General features: G+C 45.5%; 1 protein-coding gene across 2 annotated transcripts in view; it reads right to left on the bottom strand.

Annotated features, from left to right (window-relative positions):
* podxl2 (podocalyxin-like 2) overlaps positions 1-19,715 on the bottom strand; it is a 63,904-nt gene that overhangs the window by 7,932 nt on the left and 36,257 nt on the right. For both annotated transcript variants that reach the window (XM_063068234.1, XM_063068235.1), the window contains 4 exons: positions 14,091-14,165; positions 8,363-8,519; positions 5,239-5,300; positions 1,385-1,564 (listed from right to left, as the gene is read on the bottom strand). In XM_063068234.1, coding sequence (XP_062924304.1) covers positions 1,385-1,564; positions 5,239-5,300; positions 8,363-8,519; positions 14,091-14,165 — 474 coding nt within the window. The remainder of the gene's footprint in view (positions 1-1,384; positions 1,565-5,238; positions 5,301-8,362; positions 8,520-14,090; positions 14,166-19,715) is intronic.

The following is a 19,715-nucleotide window of genomic DNA, read 5'->3' as shown; positions in this document are numbered from 1 at the left end:
GTAAAAAACTTACCCCTCACATCCCCTTAGAACCTACCCCCTCTCACCTTCAATGCACGCCCCTTGGTATTGGCTATTTCTACCCTGGGAAACAGAAACACCCTGTCTACTCTATCTAGGTCTTTCATAATCTTACAAGCCTCTATCAGATCTCCCTTCAGCCTCTGGCTCTCCAGAGAAAACAGCTCAAGTTTATCCCAGCCTCTCATGTTAGCACATGCCTTTTAAACCAAGCCATATCCTGGTAAACCTCTTTTGCGCCCTCTCCAAAGCCTCGACATCCTTCCTATAACGGGGTGACCAGAACTGTACACAATACTCCAGATGTGGCCTAACCAGAGTTTTATAAAATTGCAACATAACCTCTTGACTTTTGAACTCAATGCCTCGATGAGCTCCACGAGGAGGTATTTACGTCAACGATGCTGAGTTTGAGAAGATTGAGTGCTTCAAGTTATGAAGGGATGAATATTATCAACAGCCTGTCCTGGACCAACCACTAAGAGCCCATGCCCAAGAGAGGTCACCAGTGCCTCTACTCAGGTAGCTAAAGAAACTCAGTAAGTCCCCACTGACCCTCACGAATTTTTAGCAATGGCCCATAGAGAGCACACTAACCAGATGCATCTCGGTTCGGCCTGGTAACTGCTCAGCCCGAGACCACAAAAAACTGCGGAGTTGTGGGCACATCTCAACACATCATGGAAACCAGCCTCCCCTCCCCTCCATGGACGCTGTCTACACTTCTCGTTGCCTTGGTAAAAAGCAGCTAGCATAATCAAAGACCCCACCCACCATGACATTCTCTCTTCTCCTCTCTCTCATCGGGAAGAAGATACAAAGGTCTGAAAGCACGTACCACCAGGCTCAAGGACAACTTCTACCCCACTGTTATAAGACCGTCCCCTGGTAAGACAAGATAGACTCTTGACCTCACAATCTACCTTGCCATGGCCCTTGCATCTTATTGTCTGCCTGTACTGCACTTTCTTTGTAACTGTGACACTACAGTCTCCATTCTGTATTGCTTTACCTTGTACGGCTCAATATACTAATGTGATGAAGTGATCTGTGTGGATGGCATGTAGAACAGTTTTCCAGTGTACCTTGATACACATTACAATCATAAACCAATTTACCCATTTACTAATTTAATTACCCTGGGTCTCTCTATTCTCAAACCTTGCAGAAGGCTCTGCCTTTTACTGTCCTGCTTTGTCCTAACAAAACACAACATCTCGTATTTATCTAACTTAAACTGCAGCTGCCATTTCTTGGCCCACAGGGCCAGTTTGATTAAGATCTCATTTTAATCTTAGACAACCTTCTTCGCTGTTCCACTCTGACATCAACCATTCATCACAGTCTGCTACGTGGCACTCACCATGTGGGTTAACTTGGGGAGCCGCCGCTGCCAGCAGATGTAGACAAAGCCCGAGACGATAATCACAGCACAGATCGAGCCAATGATAACCAGCACAATGAAGAGCTTCCCATAATCCCCACGAGGCTGGCTGGGTCTCCCTTGGCAGCCCATGGCTGAGCTGATGTTATGGATTCCGATCTACAAAGGGAGCACAGGGACACCAACATTAGCTTTTTAAATCAGTTTTTATAATCACAAGAAAGTCTGCAAACGCTGGAAATCCAAAGCATCACACACAAACTGCTGGAGGAACTCAGCAGGTCAGGCAGCATCTTTGGAAATAAATAAGCAGTTAACATTTTGGGCCAACCTCCAAGAGGACCACAAACTTGCCATGGTTTCAAGGTTTATGTGCCTAAATGACCCACAGAGCTATGTTGACTGGAGGCAAGGTTTTATGCTTTGGCTATTGGTAGAGCCGTCCATGCCAAATAGGCCAAAGAATAGAGGCCAAACTAAGAGTGGTCCACCAGTCCTCTAGTTTGGGGTTCAGCTCAGGGCCAACAACTCTGACTGGTAAAACAAAATTGTTATGGAAACAGCACTGAAGTATCCTTCTACATCTGAGTGTGATGGTATTCCCCAGTCTCCAAACAAGACGCTGGAGAAGAAGGAATCTGATACGAGAGGAGAGAGGACCATAGGAGAAAGGGAAGGAGGAGGGGCGCTATGGGGAGGTGATAGGCAGGTGAGACGAGGTAAAGGCTAGAGTGGATGTGTATGTGTATTTATGCACATTTTATTCCATATTTGTACTTTAACCTCTATTCTTATATAATTCTTTATTCTTTACAATTGCAGAATGTTGTTTTTTTCTGGTTGCATGTCACACCACAGCAAACATGCAAATGTCGAGGGTGACTAAAGTTGATCCTTGATCGCTCCATAGCAACATCGTTGGATATCATTGGGCCATATTTCATTGCCTATTCTCTGGCTGAGAAAATGGAGATGACATTATGATATTACAGATTAGCTTTAATTGTCACATGTGAGAGATGCCTCCGTCAGTCAGGGTCGACCATGGATGTTGCACCCTGGCTGCCTTGATACACAACCCACGGCAGTGCAATATTTTGTCATAGCGGTTGCCCATGTAGCAGGTTCCCCCTCTCCACACAGCTGATGAGCCCAAAGGAACAGCGGTGTTACAGAAGTTGCCAGTCAGTGTTGAACTGAATGTAGGACTGCCTTGGGAACTCCGACTCCAGATTTGCTCCAGAAGCCTTCCCTTTGAGTGGGTGCAGCCTAGAGGCAATGGAAGTTTAAGTTTTCCTTCTCCTGGATCAGCTGCCAACCACAGCTGATGAACCCCATATGCCCAAAGTGACTGGTTTTAAGGCTCCAGTAACCCACTTTTGCCCCTTCTCCTGTCTGCAGAAACAATTCCACGGGGCTTCGTAGCTAAGCCACACCTGAAAGTCAGGAGCTGGACTTGATTGTCAGAGGCTATTTGAGGTGCACACCATTGTGGGAGCTTTACCCCATTACCACACCAACTATAATAAACTTAAGGAACCACGTACAATGAGACATGCAGTGAAATGGGTCATTTGTGTGAACACAGTACGAGAGTGTGTTGGGGGCAGCCCACGAGTGTCACTATGCTTCTGGTGCCAGTGTAGCTTGTCCACAACTTACTGACTAACCGCTACATCTTTGGGCAGTGGGAGGAACCCACAGCACCCGGAGGAAGCTCACGCGGTCATGTGAGAACAAACTCCTACAGGCAGCGGCGGGAATTGAACCCTGATCAGTGGGACTGTAAAGTGTTATACAGAACATAGGAAATTACAGCACAATACAGGACCTTTGGCCTACAACGTTTTGCCGACACTTTAATCTATTCTAAGATCAATTTGATGCTTCAGTCCATTTTTCTAACCTCCACGTGCCTACCTAGAAGTTTCTTAAACGTATCTGCCTCTACCACCACCCCTGGCATCCACCACTCTCTGTGTGACAAACCTACCTCTGACATCCTCTCAATACCTTCCAACAATCACCTTAATATTGTGCCCCCCTTTCCAACCTGGGAAAAAGTCTGTAGAAATCCACTTGGAGGGGAGGAGAAGATGGTGGCGCGACGCAGCACGCGCAGCCGCTCCGAAATGATATCGTATTTGTTAAGTAAGTACCGTGCACAATCCTGATTTGATGGAGACAGCCGTGAGAAGCACGGAGGAACATCTGGAGAAACTTCTGAAATGCCCGCTTCGCCGCCACTGCTACTGTGCGATCCAGAATCTCCAGAGGGAAAGGCCCCAAATCCTTGGCTTTGCCTATTGCCTGTTGCCAGGGCCGGGGTCGAAGCGCTCGGCAGAGATGGTGCTCAGTGCTCGGTGTCAGAGGGCTGGTCGGAGGCTCTAAGTTTTCGGACGGACTCAAGAGTCGGCTGTGGTCGGGTGCTTCCAGGGTGCTGCATCGACAAGTTTGCGGCGCTGGAAGCTCATGGCAGGAAGAGTTTTTCTTCCTTCTACCCTCTGCGTGAGATGATGGGACTTTTGAGAAACTTTGAGACTTTTTTTTTACCATGCCCAATGGTCTATTCTTAATGCAATTACGGTATTGCTTTGCACTGTTGTAACTATATGTTATAATTATGTGGTTTTTGTCAGTTTCTTTTGTCTTGGTTTGCCTTGTATTTCTGTGATATCATTCTGGACGAACATTGTATCATTTCTTAATGCATGCATTACTAAATGACAATAAAAGAAGACTGCATGTTCTCATAATCTACAATCTAATCTAATTAATGCCTCTTATCATCTTGATTATACCAGGTTCTACCCCTCACCCGTGCACTGGGGCCCAATTTACTGTGGCTAACCACCAGGGCTTTGGGACATGGGGGGAAATTGAAGCACCCAAGGTAAAGGTAAACCCATACGGTGACAGAGAGAGCATGCAAACTCCACACAGACAGCACCTGAGGTCGGGATTGTCCCCAGGTCTCTGGGACTGAGAGGTGGCTGCGCTACCAGCTGTGCCAGTGCAGTGTCCACATAACACTTTGTATCTTTCACCCACCATTAATCCGCCAATTTTCCTTGGGAAAGTTCCACCACACCCTCTCCACAGCCCTGGCGACTTTTTAACCAGGATTAGAGAGCATGTCTGATGAGGATAGGTCGAGCGAGCCAGGGCTTTTTTTTTGGAGTGAAAGAGGATGTGAAGTGACATGTTAGAGGTGTACAAGATGATAAGAGATCTAGATCGAGTGGGCAGCCAGAGACTTATTCCCAAGGCAGTAATGGCTTATATGAGAGGGCTTAATTTGAAGGTGACTGAAGGAAAGTATGGCGGGGGGAAATGTCAGAGGCAAGTTGTTTTTACACAGGGAGTGGTGGGTGCATGGAACACGTTACTGAGAGTGGTGCTAGAGACAGATACATTAGAGCAGGGGATCCCAACTTGGTGTCCACATACCCCTTGGTTAATGGTGGTGGGGGGGGGGGTCCCGTTGTATTTAAAGGATGTAATGGACCCCTACCATTGCACTACACTAGAAACATTTAAGAAACTCTTAGATAGGCTCATGAATGAAAGAAAAATGGAGGGCTATATAGCAAGGAAGGGTTGGATTGATCTTAGACTGGGTTAAAGGTTGAGCACAACATCATGGCCCAAAGGGTCAGCACTGTTCTATTAACTCACTTAGTGGAGAATACCAGATTCACACTTCCTCCCCCACTTCCCCACGACTCCAATCATTCCAATGCCAGCTGAAGTTCTACAACCTCACCACTCTCACCAAAGACATTTTATTCTAAGACTTCTGCCAATGGCGGGATGTGTCTGTGGGGGCTCACCTCTCTCAAATGATCCTTGACATCTCCCAACATGGCGATAACTTCCTTTGCTGGTATCGTACCTGGATCACCAAGGTAAACAGGGTTCAAAGTTAATACGTTATCAAAATACGTTCATATCACCATAAGCTACCTTGAGATTCATTTTCTTGCCACTTACAGGACAAATAAAGAAATACCTTAGAATTTATGAAAAGCTATACATAACTGACAAACAACCAGTGTGCAAAAGACGACAAATTCTGCAAATAAAAAAATACTGAGAACACGAGTTGTAAAGTCCTTGAAAGTGAAGTGAGTCCACTGATTGTGAAATCAGTTCAGGGTTGCAGTAAATTAAGTTATCCACGCTGGTTCAGAAGCCTGATAGTTGAAGGGCAAGTTATGGAAATCCACTCGGGTGAAGGATACACCCTACCCTTTGTGACTTTTATAAATGATCTGGATGAGGAAGTGGAGGGATGGGTTAGTAAATTTGCTGATGACACAAAGGTTGGGGGTGTTGTGGGTAGTGTGGAGGGCTGTCAGAGTTTACAGCGGGACATCGATTGGATGCAAAACTGGACTGAGAAGTGACAGATGGAGTTCAACCCAGGTAAGTGTGAGGTGGTTCATTCTAGTAGGTCAAATATGATGGCAAGATATAGTATTAGTTGTAAGACTCTTGACAGTGTGGAGGATCAGAGGGATCTTGGGGACCGAGTCCATAGGACACTCAAAGCTGCTGCGCAGGTTGACTCTAGGGTTAAGAAAGCACACAGTGCGGGCCGGCTGGTGGCGCAATGACGTCGGCGCCGGACCCGGGAGCGGAGGTTCCTGGGTTCGAAACCAGTCGGGTCCGCTCCCCAGTACGCTTTCCATCCGTGCCGGGTTGAGTGTCGAGATCGCAACTCGACCTCGTAAAATAAAGGGAAAATACTGTGAAAATGTCTGTGTGTGGAGTGTCGTGCCACACAGTCTCTCTCTCTCGCTCCGCGCCTTGTAAAAGCCATGAAAAAGACATCATCACGAACGCACGCACGGACACGCAAAAAAAAGCATACGGTGCATTGGCCTTTATCTATCGTGGGATTGAGTTTAAGAGTCGATAGGTAATGTTGCAGCTATATAGGACCCTGATCAGACCCCACTTGGAGTACTGTACTCAGTTCTGGTCACCTCACTTCAGGAAGGATGTGGAAACCATAGAAAGGGTGCAGAGGAGATTTACAAACGTTTGTACATGGATGTTGCCTGGATTGGGGAGCGTGCCTTATGAGAATAGGTTGAGTGAATTCAGCCTTTTCTCCTTGGAGTGAAGGAGAATGAGAGGTGACCTGATAGAGGTGTATAAGATGATGAGAGGCATTGATCGTGTGGGTAGTCAGAGGCTTTTTCCCCAGGGCTGAAATGGCTAGCACGAGAGGGCACAGTTTTAAGGTGCTTGGAAGTAGGTACAGAGGAGATGTCAGGGATAAGTTTCTTGTTTGTTTGTTGTTTTTTTACGCAGGGAGTGGTGAGTATATGGAATGGGCTGCCAGCGACGGTGGTGGAGGTGGATACGATAGGGTCTTTTAAGAGGCTCCTGGACAGGTACATGGAGCTTAGAAAAATAGAGGGCTATGGGTAACCCTAGGTAAATTCTAAGGTAAGGCCATGTTCAGTACAGCTTTCTGGGCCGTAGGGCCTGTATTGTGCTGTAGGTTTTCTATGTTTCTATGGTCACAACCGTTCCTGAACCTGGTGGTGTGGGATCTGAAACTTCAATGCTAACTGCCCAACGGCAGTAGCGAGAAGAGGGCATGCCAAGTAACAACAATGTGCAGAATCACACAGATTTTACACAGTTACACCAATAGGTAGCACAAAACAGGGTCCTCTGTTACACAGCTGCGTGGGACAACCCTCGACAAGCCCCAGTGTAACCTTTCCTAGATGTTTCAATAGGTACATTTAATGTCAGAGAAATGTATACAATATACATCCTGAAATTCTTTTTCTTCGCGGCATTTGTACTTGACAAATGCTTAGGTGTTGGCAAAGCAGGAGTTGAGTAAATGTCGCGTCTGCACTGCTGTGTGAGAAAGATCTAGTGGGTAGGGCTCCCCCCACTGCCAGCCAAGCCAGGTATCAATGCCTGGTGGTGAGTTTGGGCAATGAGACCATTCTGTCCAACCAGTCTGTGGTAGCATCTATGTCTCACTACAGCTTCTGGTCATCTTTCCTCTGCTAAACTGTTTGATTGTGCTATAGAATTATTATTGTGTTGTATTTTAACCTCCTTATGCTTGTTTGTATTTTTATATAATTCATTATCATCATGTGCCATGTTGTATGATTTAAGAGACTATGGTCTATGACCATGATCGCTCTTGGCAAATTTTTCTACAGAAGTGGTTTGCCATTGCCTTCTTCTGGGCAGTGTTTTTACAAGACGGGTGACCCCAGCCATTATCAATACCCTTCAGAGATGGTTTGCCTGGCGTCAGTGGTCGCATAACCAGGGCTTGTGATCTGCACCAGCTGCTCATACGACCATCCACCACCTGCTCCCATGGCTTCTTGTGACCCTAACAGGGTGGGGGGGGCAGGTGCTACACCTTGCTCAATAGTGACCAGCAGGCTAGAGGAGGGAAGGAGTGCATTACACCTCCCTTTAGTGGAGATGTAACTCATTTATATAATTACCTAATGAAAATGTTCAAGGAATTTCCCAATAATTCTGGTGCGCTTGCCTCCGTAATTTTTCCAGAAACTTTTCAGTTTCAGTGGCAGGTATCACATGACTTCCCTGGAGAGCGAAGGGCATGACGAGGCACAGAAGATGTCGTGGTCATCCACTGCAACCAAGGAAGACCTCAGTTTGTGACGCTTGCTCATACCTCTATACCCGGACTTCTGTGGTTGAGAGAGTGGAACTGCTCCAGTGCAATGGCTTTTCCACTTTAATTACTCTCTGGCACAGGTCTCCTGTCATCGTCAGACATGACAGACAGCCACCACCTCAGCGTACTTGTGTTTTGAAGTGATCTGCACAGACAGGCTGCAAAACTTATTCCTCTGTACATGTGATATTAATAAACCAACTTAACAATTCTAAAACCAACGGCAATCTAACGAACAATGATGTAACGAGGACAATCACCTCTATCGCTGGCCAGCATCATCAGGAGATGTTTGTCGTGTTCACTCGGTTTGCTCAGGGATAGCAGCCAAGAGGACGTGGGAGTACTCACTTTTCTTGAGAATGATTCCGCCACAATCTTCAGCAACTCCAGTCCATTGTGGGATCGAAAAACTTCCTAGACAAAACACATCGTTTATTTTACAAACAATATTTAGAGTACTGGCGCGTGGCCAAGTGGTTAAGGCATCGGTCTAGTGAGCTGAAGGTCGCTAGTTCGAGCCTCAGCTCAGGCAGTGTGTTGTGTCCTTGAGCAAGGCACTTAACCACACATTGCTCAGCGATGACACCAGTGCCAAGCTGTATCAGCCTAAGGCCCTTCCCTTGGACAACATTGATGGCGCTGAGAGGGGAGACTTGCAGCATGGGCAACTGCCGGTCTTCCATACAACCTTGCCCAGGCCTGCGCCCTGTTAACCTTCCAAGGTGTAAATCCATGGTCTCACGAGACTAACGGATGCCTATTTAGAGAGTAAAAAAAAAACACAAGGCATTGCTTGTCTCAAGAGGGAAACAATATTGCCTTGATAAAATTATAAACAGTGACAGGACATAAAGAGGCCATTCAGCCAGTTCTGTCTGCTATATCTACAGTAGGTGCTACTCAAGAAGACAACACCTATCATCAATGAGTGAACTAGGGCTTTTCTCCTTTGAGAGTAAGGAGATGAGAGGTGACTTGATAGAGGAACGCAAGACCATATGACATAGAAGCAGACTTTGATAATGGTTGACTTATTATCCCTCTCAGCCCTATTCTCTTGTACCTCCCCCACAGCCTTTGACACCCTGACTAACTAAGAACCTATCAAGTGCTGCTTTAAACTTACCCAATGACTTGGCCTCACAGCCATCTGTGGCAAAGAACTCCACAGATTCACCACCCTCCGGCTAAAGAAATTCCTTCTCATCTCTGTTCTAAATGGACGTCCTTCTATTCTGAGGCTGTGCCCTCTGGTCCTGGACTCCCCCACTATAGGAAACATCCCCTCCACATCCACTCTATCGAGGCCTTTCAGTATTTGATAGGTTTCAATGAGATCCTTCCACATTCTTCTAAACTCCAGCAAATACAGGCCCAATGCCATCAAACGCTCAAAAGATGTAAATATGATTGATAGAGTGGACAACCAACATCATTTTCCCAGAGAGGGAAATGCTAATTCAAGGGGGCATAATTTTCAGACGATTGGAGGAAAGTGTAGGAGGAATGTCAGGGGCAGATTTTTTTTTAAAACACAGTGAGTGGTGGATGGCGGGGTGGTGATATGTCTCTACCAAAGGAGGTGTAAAGCACTCTTTCCCTCCGCTAGCCTGCAGGTCACCCTTGGGCAAGGTGCAGTACCTGCTTAGCACCCACCCCCCGGGGTCAGGTGAAGCCATGGGAGCCGGTGGTGGATGGTCGTTTGAGCAGCTGGTGCAGATCACAAGTCCTGGTTATGTGACCACTGACACCAGGCAGACAATCTCTGAAGTATTGATAACGGCTGGGATCACCTGTGAAGACACTGCCCAGAAGACAGTAACCAATTCCACAACCCGTGGCCTTACTTTCAAGAACTCTACAACTCATGTTCTCAATATCATCTATTATTACTTTTTTTTTGCAATTGCAGTTTGTCTTCTTTTGCAATTTGGTTGTTTATCAGTCTGTGACCCCATTGTATTTCTTTGTTTTACTGTGAATGCCTGTGAGAAAACGAATCTCCGGGCTGTATGTGGTGACATATACTGTATGTACTTTGTTATTAAATGTACTTTGAACTTGATCCCAGTTTCTGCAGTCTCTTGTGTCTCCAAGAAACAGAGGACTTCAGTTGGGAGTGAGAACCAAAACAATCATGATGAACTGCTGTGACTAGTTAGGGTGTGGAAATTGAAGGCGAAGTCTAAAACAGTGTTTGCTACTGCATGTGATTTGATGGCTGCAAGGCCTCGTTCTTCTGTGATATGCCCGTGATTCTGTGAGGTTTGCAACTGGAAGAACACAAAGTAGTCCTCATCGAGGGGTCAGTAGTGGAAAGGGTGAGCAGTTTCTAGTTCCTGGATGTCAGCATCTCGGAGGATCTGTCCTGGGCCCAACACATTGATGCAATCACGAAGAAGCTTCACCAGTGGATATACTTCATCAGGAGTTTGAGGAGATTTTGGTATGTCTCCACTCTAGCAAATTTCTACAGGTGTACCATGGAGAACATTCTGACTGACTGCATCACAATCAGGAATGAAGGGGCCACTGCACAGGATTGACAAGAGCTGTGGAGGGCTGTAGGTTCAGCCAATTCCACCTCAGACACAAGCCTCCCCTCCCTCAAGGACATCTTCAAGAGCTAATGCCTCAAGAAGGCAGCATCTATCACTAAGGATCCTTGCCACCCAGGACATGCCCTCTTCCCATTGCTACCACTGGGCAAGGCAACCCACACTTAACGATCCTGGAGCAGCTTCCTGCCCTCAGCCATCAGATTTCTGATCGGTCCATGACCCACAATTCAAATTACAGTAAGAATATTCCTCACTATTCCTCTTCTGTAGTATTTATTTTTATTGTAATTTGTTACGCCTGCCATGGAACAACAAATTTCATAACTTACGTCAGTGACAATAAACTCGAATCTGATTTGTTGTCTTCACATTGCAATACCACCAACACCCTGTTGATGGCGCTCGATGGTAACCAATGCCAGTTGAGGCTGGTACAAAGACTGCAGCCCATTCCAACCAAGTTCAAAAACCACTCATGTATGCAAGATCCTTCCTCCACTTCCACAAAATGCCAAATTAAACCAAACCTCTTCTGCCTACAGATTTCTCATTCCCTGCACAGTAAAGCATGGTACAGGCCCTGCAGCCCACATTGTTGTTCTGACCGTTAACCTACTCCAAGACAGCGACAGCTACATTTCACTCTATTTTTCATTTGGAGTTTGAGGAGACAAAAGACTCTCGCAATTTTCTGCAGCTGTACTGTGGGGAGCATTCTAGCTGGCTGCATCACCGCCTGGTATGAAGGGGCCACTGCACAAGATGGTAAAAAAGGCACAGAAAGTTGTGAACTTACTCAGCTCTATCATGGGCACTAGCCTCAGTAGTGTCCAGAACATTTTCAAAAGTCAATGTCTCAAAAAGGCAGCATTCATCATTACGGACCCCCATCACCCAGGACATGCCCTGTTCTCATTGCTACCATCAAGAGGTCATCCAGGAGCCTGAAGACACACCCTCAGTGATTCAGGAACAGCTTCTTCCCCTCTGCCATCCGATTTCTGAATGGACACTGAACCCATGAACCTTCTTTTGCTCTCTTTTTGCACTATTCACTGAATTTATTTATTATATATATTTCTTACTGTAAGCTATAGTTGTTTTAAAATTATATATTGCACTGTACAGCTGCCACAAAACAACAAGTTTCACAACATATGCCCGACTCTGATCAATCCAGCCCTTCCCTCCCGCAATTCTCTCCAAAAAACTCATACCTCTGACATCCCCCCTTACACTTCCTCCACTCACCTTAAACTAATGCCCTCTGGCCATTGCCACCCAGGGAAAAAGTCAGGCAGCTTTAGGCTGATGAAGGGTCTTGGCCCGAAACATCAACCGTTTATTCCCCACCATAGACACTGCCTGACTTACTGAGCTCCGCCAGTATTTGGTGTGTGCCTCACAACCTCTGAATTGAGAAAACAATACAATTTTGTTCAACCTCTCCTTCTAGCTCCTCGCCTTTAATCCAGGCATCATCCTGAACAACTTCTGTACCCTCTCCAGAGCCTCTACATCCTTCCTGTTCTGGGGTGACCAGAAAGTGTGAAAGAATATCACCTTCATCACCCAGTGGGTCTCTCCTGAACAGGTCTGTGATTCACCTTCACCAGGAGAAGAGCAGAAGTTCAAGAAGTTGGCGGGGCACGGTGGCATAGTGGTTAGGGTAATGCTTAACAACGTCAGCAATCGGTGTTCATTTCTACCACCATCTGTAAGGAGTTTGTACAGTCTCCCCATGACCACACGGGTTTCTTCCAGATGCTCTGGTTTCCTCCCACATTCCAAAGACATATGGCTTAGGGTTAGTAAGTTGTGGGCATGCTATGTTGGCGATGGAAGCATGCTGACAAGTGGTCTGTCATCAGACTGTATTGGTCGTTGACACAAGCGACGCTCTTCACTGTATGTAACACTGTCATAGCAAAGCAGCATCCATCATCAGAGGTCCCCACCACCCAGGCCATGCTCTTTTCCTTGTGCTGCTGTCAGCTAGAAGGCCTCAGGACTCACACCACCATTTTGAAGAACAGTTACAACCCCTCAACCATCAGGCTTTGAACAAAGGGGATAACTACACTCACCTGCCCATCCATTGAGAAGTTCCAACAACCAATGATCTCACTTTAAGGATTCTTTATCTTGTTATTACATATTGTTATCATTTATTACTATTTATTTATATTTGCATTTGTGCAGTTTGTTGTCTTCTGCACTCTGGTTGTTCTTTTATTGATCCTATTATAGTTACTATTCTATAGATTTGTGGAGTATGCCCACAAGAAAATGTATTCATGCTTGTATATGGTGACGTTTTTGTACTTTGATAATAAAATTTACTTTGAACTTTTGATGTAGGTGTGACAAAGCTAATCTTTAAGATCTCATCACCACTTTCTCAGTCAGAGGGCGGGCAATGAAATATGGCCAAGTGATATCCAATGATCTTCCTCTGGGGAAGCCAATAAGGAGGCTTCAATGAACCACTGAGCATCAAGCAATGTGGAAATATTCAGCAGGTCCAGCAGCACCCGTAGGAGCTGAAACCATTGACGTTTTCAAGTCCAGTGTGGTTCAGATGCTGGAAACTATTCAAAGAATATTTACAAGGATGTAGCCAGGACTTGAAGGCCTGAGTCATAACGAGAGGTTAGCCAGGTAAGAGACAGCAGGTAAATGAAAAGGTGCAAGATCATAGTGAGGGACCCCAGGGGAACTTTCTTCATGCAGAGGATGGGGCAAATATGCAAGTGGCCGAGGCAACATTTAAGTGATAAATAGAAGAGATTCTAGAGTATCTGTGAACCCTTGAGCAACACACACAAAATACTGAAGGGACACAGCAACTCAGATAGCATCTGATTATTCCCCTCCACAGATGCTGCCCAATTTGCTGAGCTCCTCCAGCAATTTGTAGATGTTACTCAACATTTAAAATCATTTGGATAGGTGCACGGAAAGGAGGGGTAGGCCAAACATGGGCAAGTGGAACTAGCTTAGGTACCCAACCTGATCGACATGGAGATGCTGGGCTGAGGGGCCAGCTTTGATGCTGACTCCAGGTCCTGGACCTGAAATGCTAACAGTTTCTCCCCCTACAGATGCTGCCTGACCTGCTGAGTGATACAAACACACACAAAATGATGGAAGACCTCAGCAAAGTCTCGGAGCCCCCCCACTCCACCCCAAGGACCTCGGCCCAAAACGTCAACTGTTCACTTCCCTCCATAGATGCTGCCTGAATTCCTGAGTTCCTCCAGAATCGTGTGTGTGTTACTCAGGAAGTCTGGCATCTGCAGAACCTCTTGTGTCTGTTCCCAGCAATCTCGGTTTTTATTTCGGATTTCCATCATCTGCAGTTACATTACTGCACTACTGAGGATCGAAGGGAGTGAAGATGAGGTTGTGCTTTTATACTCACACATTCACTGTTTTCCGTCATATTCAAGATCACGTAACTCTTGCCGGCCAGCTTGTTCCAGTCTCTGCAGACAACCTAATAAACTCAAAGAGAAGAGAGAGGTGAACAAGGTACAGCAAATTACCCAGAACAACCTGAATCTGTGAGATGGCCCCCTCTTGATAAACCTGTCTGGGCATCAGAGGGGTCAAGACATAACTGAAAATTTTAAGTAACACACACATAATACTGAAGAAACTCAGCAGGTCAGGCAGCATCTATGGAAATGACTGAACAGTCAACATTTTGGGCAGAGACTCCTCCTCTGGACGGCAAGGGAGGGGGGAAGAAGCTAAAATAAGAAGGTGGGGCGAGCACAAGCGAGAAGGCGACAGGTGAAGCCAGGTGGTTAGGGGCGGAGGGATGAAGTAAGAAGCTGCGAGGTGATAGGTGGAAAATGTATGGGGCTGGAGAAGAAGGAATCTGATAGGCCCGAAACATCAGGTGTTCATTCATTTCCATAGATGCTGCCTGACCGATTGAATTCCTCCAGCATTTTGTGTGTGTTACTCTGGATTTCAGCATTTGCAGAATCTCCTGTGTCACTAAAGGTTTACAAAATCTTCAAAACGATTTGACAGGTACATTTTCTCTCTACACCAAAGTGAGTGCCCTCACATCTTTCTACATTATTTAGGGGCATAGATAAGGTTAATGCACAGACTTTTTCCTACGGCTGGAAAATCAAGAACCACAGAGCACAGAGGGTTATGTGTGAGGGGAAAAGTTTAAAAGGGACCTCAGGGGCAGTTTCCTCACACAGAGATCAGGTATATACATCACACTGTCACAGGAAGGAGTAAAGGCAGAGAGAAATACAATATTGGGCTTATGTCCCTTAGAGCGCAGACAGCTGAGGGGACCTAATAGAGGAGTACAAAGCTAGAGGGCACCAGCTTAATGTGAGAGGAAGATTTAAATGGGACCCGAGGGAGAGGTTTTTTGCCCACACAGAGGGCGACAGGAATGTGGTACAAGGTGCCAAAGGGAAGTGTCAGAGGTGAAATGGAATTGGAATGCATTTCTCATTTTTAAAATGTATTTATTTATTGAGATACAGCGTGAAATAGGCCCTTCCGGCCTTGCGAGTCGCGCCACCCAGCAACCCCCAATTTAACCTAATCAGAGGACAATTGACAATAACCAATTAACCTAGCAACTGGTATGTCTTTGGACTGTGGAAGGAAACTAGAGAACACAGAGGAAACAAGCAGTCACAGGGAGACCGTACAAACTCCTTACAGGCAGTGGCAGGAATTGAACCCAGGTTGCCTGTACTGTAAAGCGTTGTGCTAACCACTACAGTACTGGGCCACCTCTATTGTCACATGGACCGAGGTACAGTGAAAAGCTTGTCTTTCATATAGATCAATTCATAACACGATGCAGTGAGGGAGAACAAGGTAAAACAACCAACAGCCACAGAGAAACTCTACACACTTCAAGTGGACACTTTAAATGGTTTGGCGTGGACTAGATGGGCCAAAGGGCTGTTCCTGTGCTGTACTATTCTATGATTCTATGACTTGCAGAACTCATTATGAGCAACATAAGATATAGGAACGGAATTGGGCCATTCGGCCCATTCAGTCTGCTCTGCCATTTCATCATGGCTGATCCATTTTTCCCTCTCAACCCCAATCTCCTGCTTTCTTCCTGTATCCCTTCGTGCCCTGACTAACCAAGAATCTATCAACCTCTGGTTTAAATATACCCAATGACTTGGCCTCCACAGCCACCTGTGGCAACAAATTCCACAGATTAACCACTCTACATCCACTCTATCCAGGCCTTTCAATATTCAATAGGCTTCAATGAAATCCCCGATTCTTCTGAATTCCAGTGAGTACAAGCCCAGAGCCATCAAATGCCCCTCATAAGCCTTTCACATCCAGAATCATTTTTGTGAACCTTCTCCCATATCACATATCCCTTCTTAAATAAGGGGCCCAAAACGGCTCATGATACTCCAAGTGAGGCCTCACCAGTACCTTATTAGGCCTCAGCATTACATTCTGCTTTTATATTCTATATTAATTATAATTAACAATTAGTGATCTAATGATTGCATTCAGAGCATCACACACACAATGTTGGAGGAACACAGCAGGTCAGGCAGCATCTATGGAGGAGGAGAAATCAGTCCACGTTTCAGGCCGAGACCCTTCATTAGGACTGGAATGGAAGGGGGCAGAAGCCAGAACTGGCCAGAAGAAACTACAGTCTACAACTAGTGCATTTGACAAATCAAGGACGGGGGAACCTGACAAGACAATTGTCTTTGTTTCCCTCCATTTTGTAGACTCTGAACTGTTTCTTGCTCTGGGATGATCTAATGTGAACACAAGGAATTTCAGATAATAGAAACATAGAAAACCTACAGCACAATACAGGCCCTTCAGCCCACAATGCTGTGCAGAACATGTACTTACTTTAGAAATTACCTAGGGTTACCTATAGCCCTCCATTTTCCTAAGCTCCAGATACCTATTCAGGAGTCTCTAAAAGACCCTATCATATCCGCCTCCGCCTCCACCTCCATCGCCGGCAGCCCATTCCACACACTCCCCACTCTTTGCGTAAAAAACTTACCCCTGACGTCTCCTCTATACCTACTTCCAAGCACCTTAAAACTGTGCCCTCTCGTGTCAGCCATCTCAGCCCTAGTTTACTCAACCTATTGTCATAAAGCATGATCCCCAATCCAGGAAACATCCTTGTAAATCTCCTCTGCACCCTTTCTATGGTTTCCACATCCTTCCTGTAGTGAGATGACCAGAACTGAGCACAGTACTCCAAGTGGGGTCTGACCAGGGCCCTATAAAGCTGTAACGTTACCTCTTGACTCTTGAACTCAATCCCACGCCTGATGAAAGCCATTGTCTTCTTAACCACAGAGTCAACCTGCACAGCAGCTTTGAGTGTCCTATGGACTCGGACCCCAAGATCCCTCTGATCCTCCACACTGCCAAGAGTCTTACCATTAATATTACATTCTGCCATCATATTTGACCTACCAAAATGAACCACTTCACACTTATCTGGGTTGAACTCCAACTGCCACTTCTCAGCCCAGTTTTGCATCCTATCGATGTCCCGCTGTAACCTCTGACAGCCCTCCACACTATCCACAACACCTCCAACCTTTGTGTCATTAGGAAATTTACTAACCCATCCCTCCACTTCCTCATCCAGGTCATTTATAAAAATCACGAAGAGTAAGGGTCCCAGAACAGATCCCTGAGGCACACCACTGGTCACTGACCTCCATGCAGAAAATGACCCATCTACAACCACTCTTTGCCTTCTGTGGGCAAGCCAGTTCTGGATCCACAAAGCAATTTCCCCTTGGATCCCATGCCTCCTTACTTTTTTGATAAGCCTTGCATAGGGTACCTTGTCAAATGCCTTGCTGAAATCCATATACACTACATCTACTACTTTACCTTCATCAATGTGTTTAGTCACATCCTCAAAAAATTCAATCAGGCTCGTAAGGCATGACCTGCCTTTGACAAAGCCATGCTGACTATTGCTAATCATATTTTGCCTCTTCAAATGTTCGTAAATCCTACCACTCAGGATCTTTTCCATCAACTTACCAACCACTGAAGTAAGACTCACTGGTCTATAATTTCCTAGGCTATCTCTACTCCCTTTCTTGAATAAGGGAACAACATTTGCAACCCACCAATCTTCCAAAACCTCTCCCATCCCCATTGATGATTCAAGGATCATTGCCAGAGGCTCAGCAATTTCCCATAGTAGCCTGGGGTACATCTTGTCCGGTCCCAGTGACTTATCCAACTTGATGCTTTCCAAAAGCACCAGCACATCCTCTTTCTTAATGTCTATATGCTCAAGCTTCTCAGTGTGCTGCAAGTCATCCCTACAATCATCACGATCCTTTTCCGTAGTGAATACTGAAGCAAAGTATTCACTAGGTACCTTCATTAATGACCTGCTAAATCTGAGACCATTCTCAGATGAGTAGCTACTGATTATGTAAAATACCAGACCCAGCTAAGAAGTAATCTGTAATCTCGTTAGACTCTGTCTGGGTGGCCTTATTTAACTGGTTTGGACCAGTCAGAGTTAAAAGACACAAATACACAAGGCTGGGATGGGCAGAACCATGAAACAATGTTGGTTGTAGCCCTGAACGAGAACCAGCAAGAAGGTGACCCAGGTAGGTCAGGTGACCTTGAGCCAATGGGATGGAGATTAGGGTCAAATGACGAGGAACACAAGAAGAGTCAGGAGTTCCAAACACGTAGAGGCGAAATCTCTCCAGCAACCAGAGACCAACCATCGCCGATAAGGAGGACCACACGGACACATGGCGATCAGGACCACAAGGGGCACCTGGCCAGCACAGACTCCCTTCCTGGGTAATACCCGTTCTCTTCATTGACTGTTCATGGAGGGTCAGCAATTCTAGTGATGTGCACACACGTAGTTAGTTTCTGAACCCACGTGCTTTTTGGTTGAGACAATTAAAGTTACTTGTGGGTAAACACAGATTCTCTGTGCCTCACTGATCATTACTACTAGGAGTGATTCTTGTAACATCAGAATGAGGTAGGGAGAGGAGGAGGAGTACAAGCTGGCCAGTGATAGGTCAGACCAGGTGAGGGGGAAGGTGTGTTGGTGAAGGAGAGGGAATGAAATGAGAACCTGTGAGGTGATCGATGGAAAAGGTAAAATGCTGAAGAAGGAGGAACCTGATAGGAGAGAAGAGTGAACCAATGAAGAAAGGGAAGGAAGAGGGGCACCAGAGGGAGATGATGGGCAGGCGAGGAGAAGGGAAGGGGTGAGAAAGGAGCCAGAATGGGGAGTTGTAAAAAAGTGTAGATCCATTTTGCTGAATTGGAAAGAGATTAATCCTCCCACCACATTTCATTGGTTCTCTCAAACTATGTTGTGTTTAAATTTGGAAAATATTAGAAGTGTTGTTTATGATCCCTCTATTAAATTCAAAAAGACTTGAAGGCCAGTTATTCAACATTTTCATATGATGTAATTTGATCTTTACCAAACTTATTATATTTCTTTGTAATATCTGTTGAGAGGAACGGAGTTGTTGACACTAATGGTTCTTTTTCTCTGTGATGTTACATAACAGCCCATGTCTTTTTTTTTAAGTTTACTTGAATAACACTGTTTAGGTTAGTTTTTTTTTGGGGGGGGGGATATATATATTTTTTCCTTTTTCATGTTTTTTTTTAGATTTTTTAAATTTTATATTGTTCATCTGTATCCTGTATGATTGGGAGACTTAACATTTACGTGTCAACTGGGCTTATATTCAACTATGTCAATTACAACAATGTATTCCCAATATATTTCTATCAATATTATGCTATGTTTATTATTATGAAACTAATAAAAAGATAGAAAAAGAAAGAAGAAAAAAGAGAAGTGGGGGAGTGAAATTACCAAGTTAGAGAAATCAATGTTCAGATTGGAGGCTACCTAGATGGAGTACGAGGAGTTGCTTCTCCAACCTGACCTACAGAATTTCTCCACGACTTAGTCAGTATCTGCAGAATCTCATGTGGAATCTCATTCCACCGAGGTGCAACA

The sequence above is a fragment of the Mobula hypostoma genome, chromosome 15 (assembly GCF_963921235.1).
Source record: "Mobula hypostoma chromosome 15, sMobHyp1.1, whole genome shotgun sequence".
Lineage (NCBI taxonomy): Eukaryota > Metazoa > Chordata > Chondrichthyes > Myliobatiformes > Myliobatidae > Mobula > Mobula hypostoma.
The sequence above is the reverse complement of the archived record's forward strand: the minus strand, read 5'-3'. Positions and strand labels throughout refer to the sequence as shown.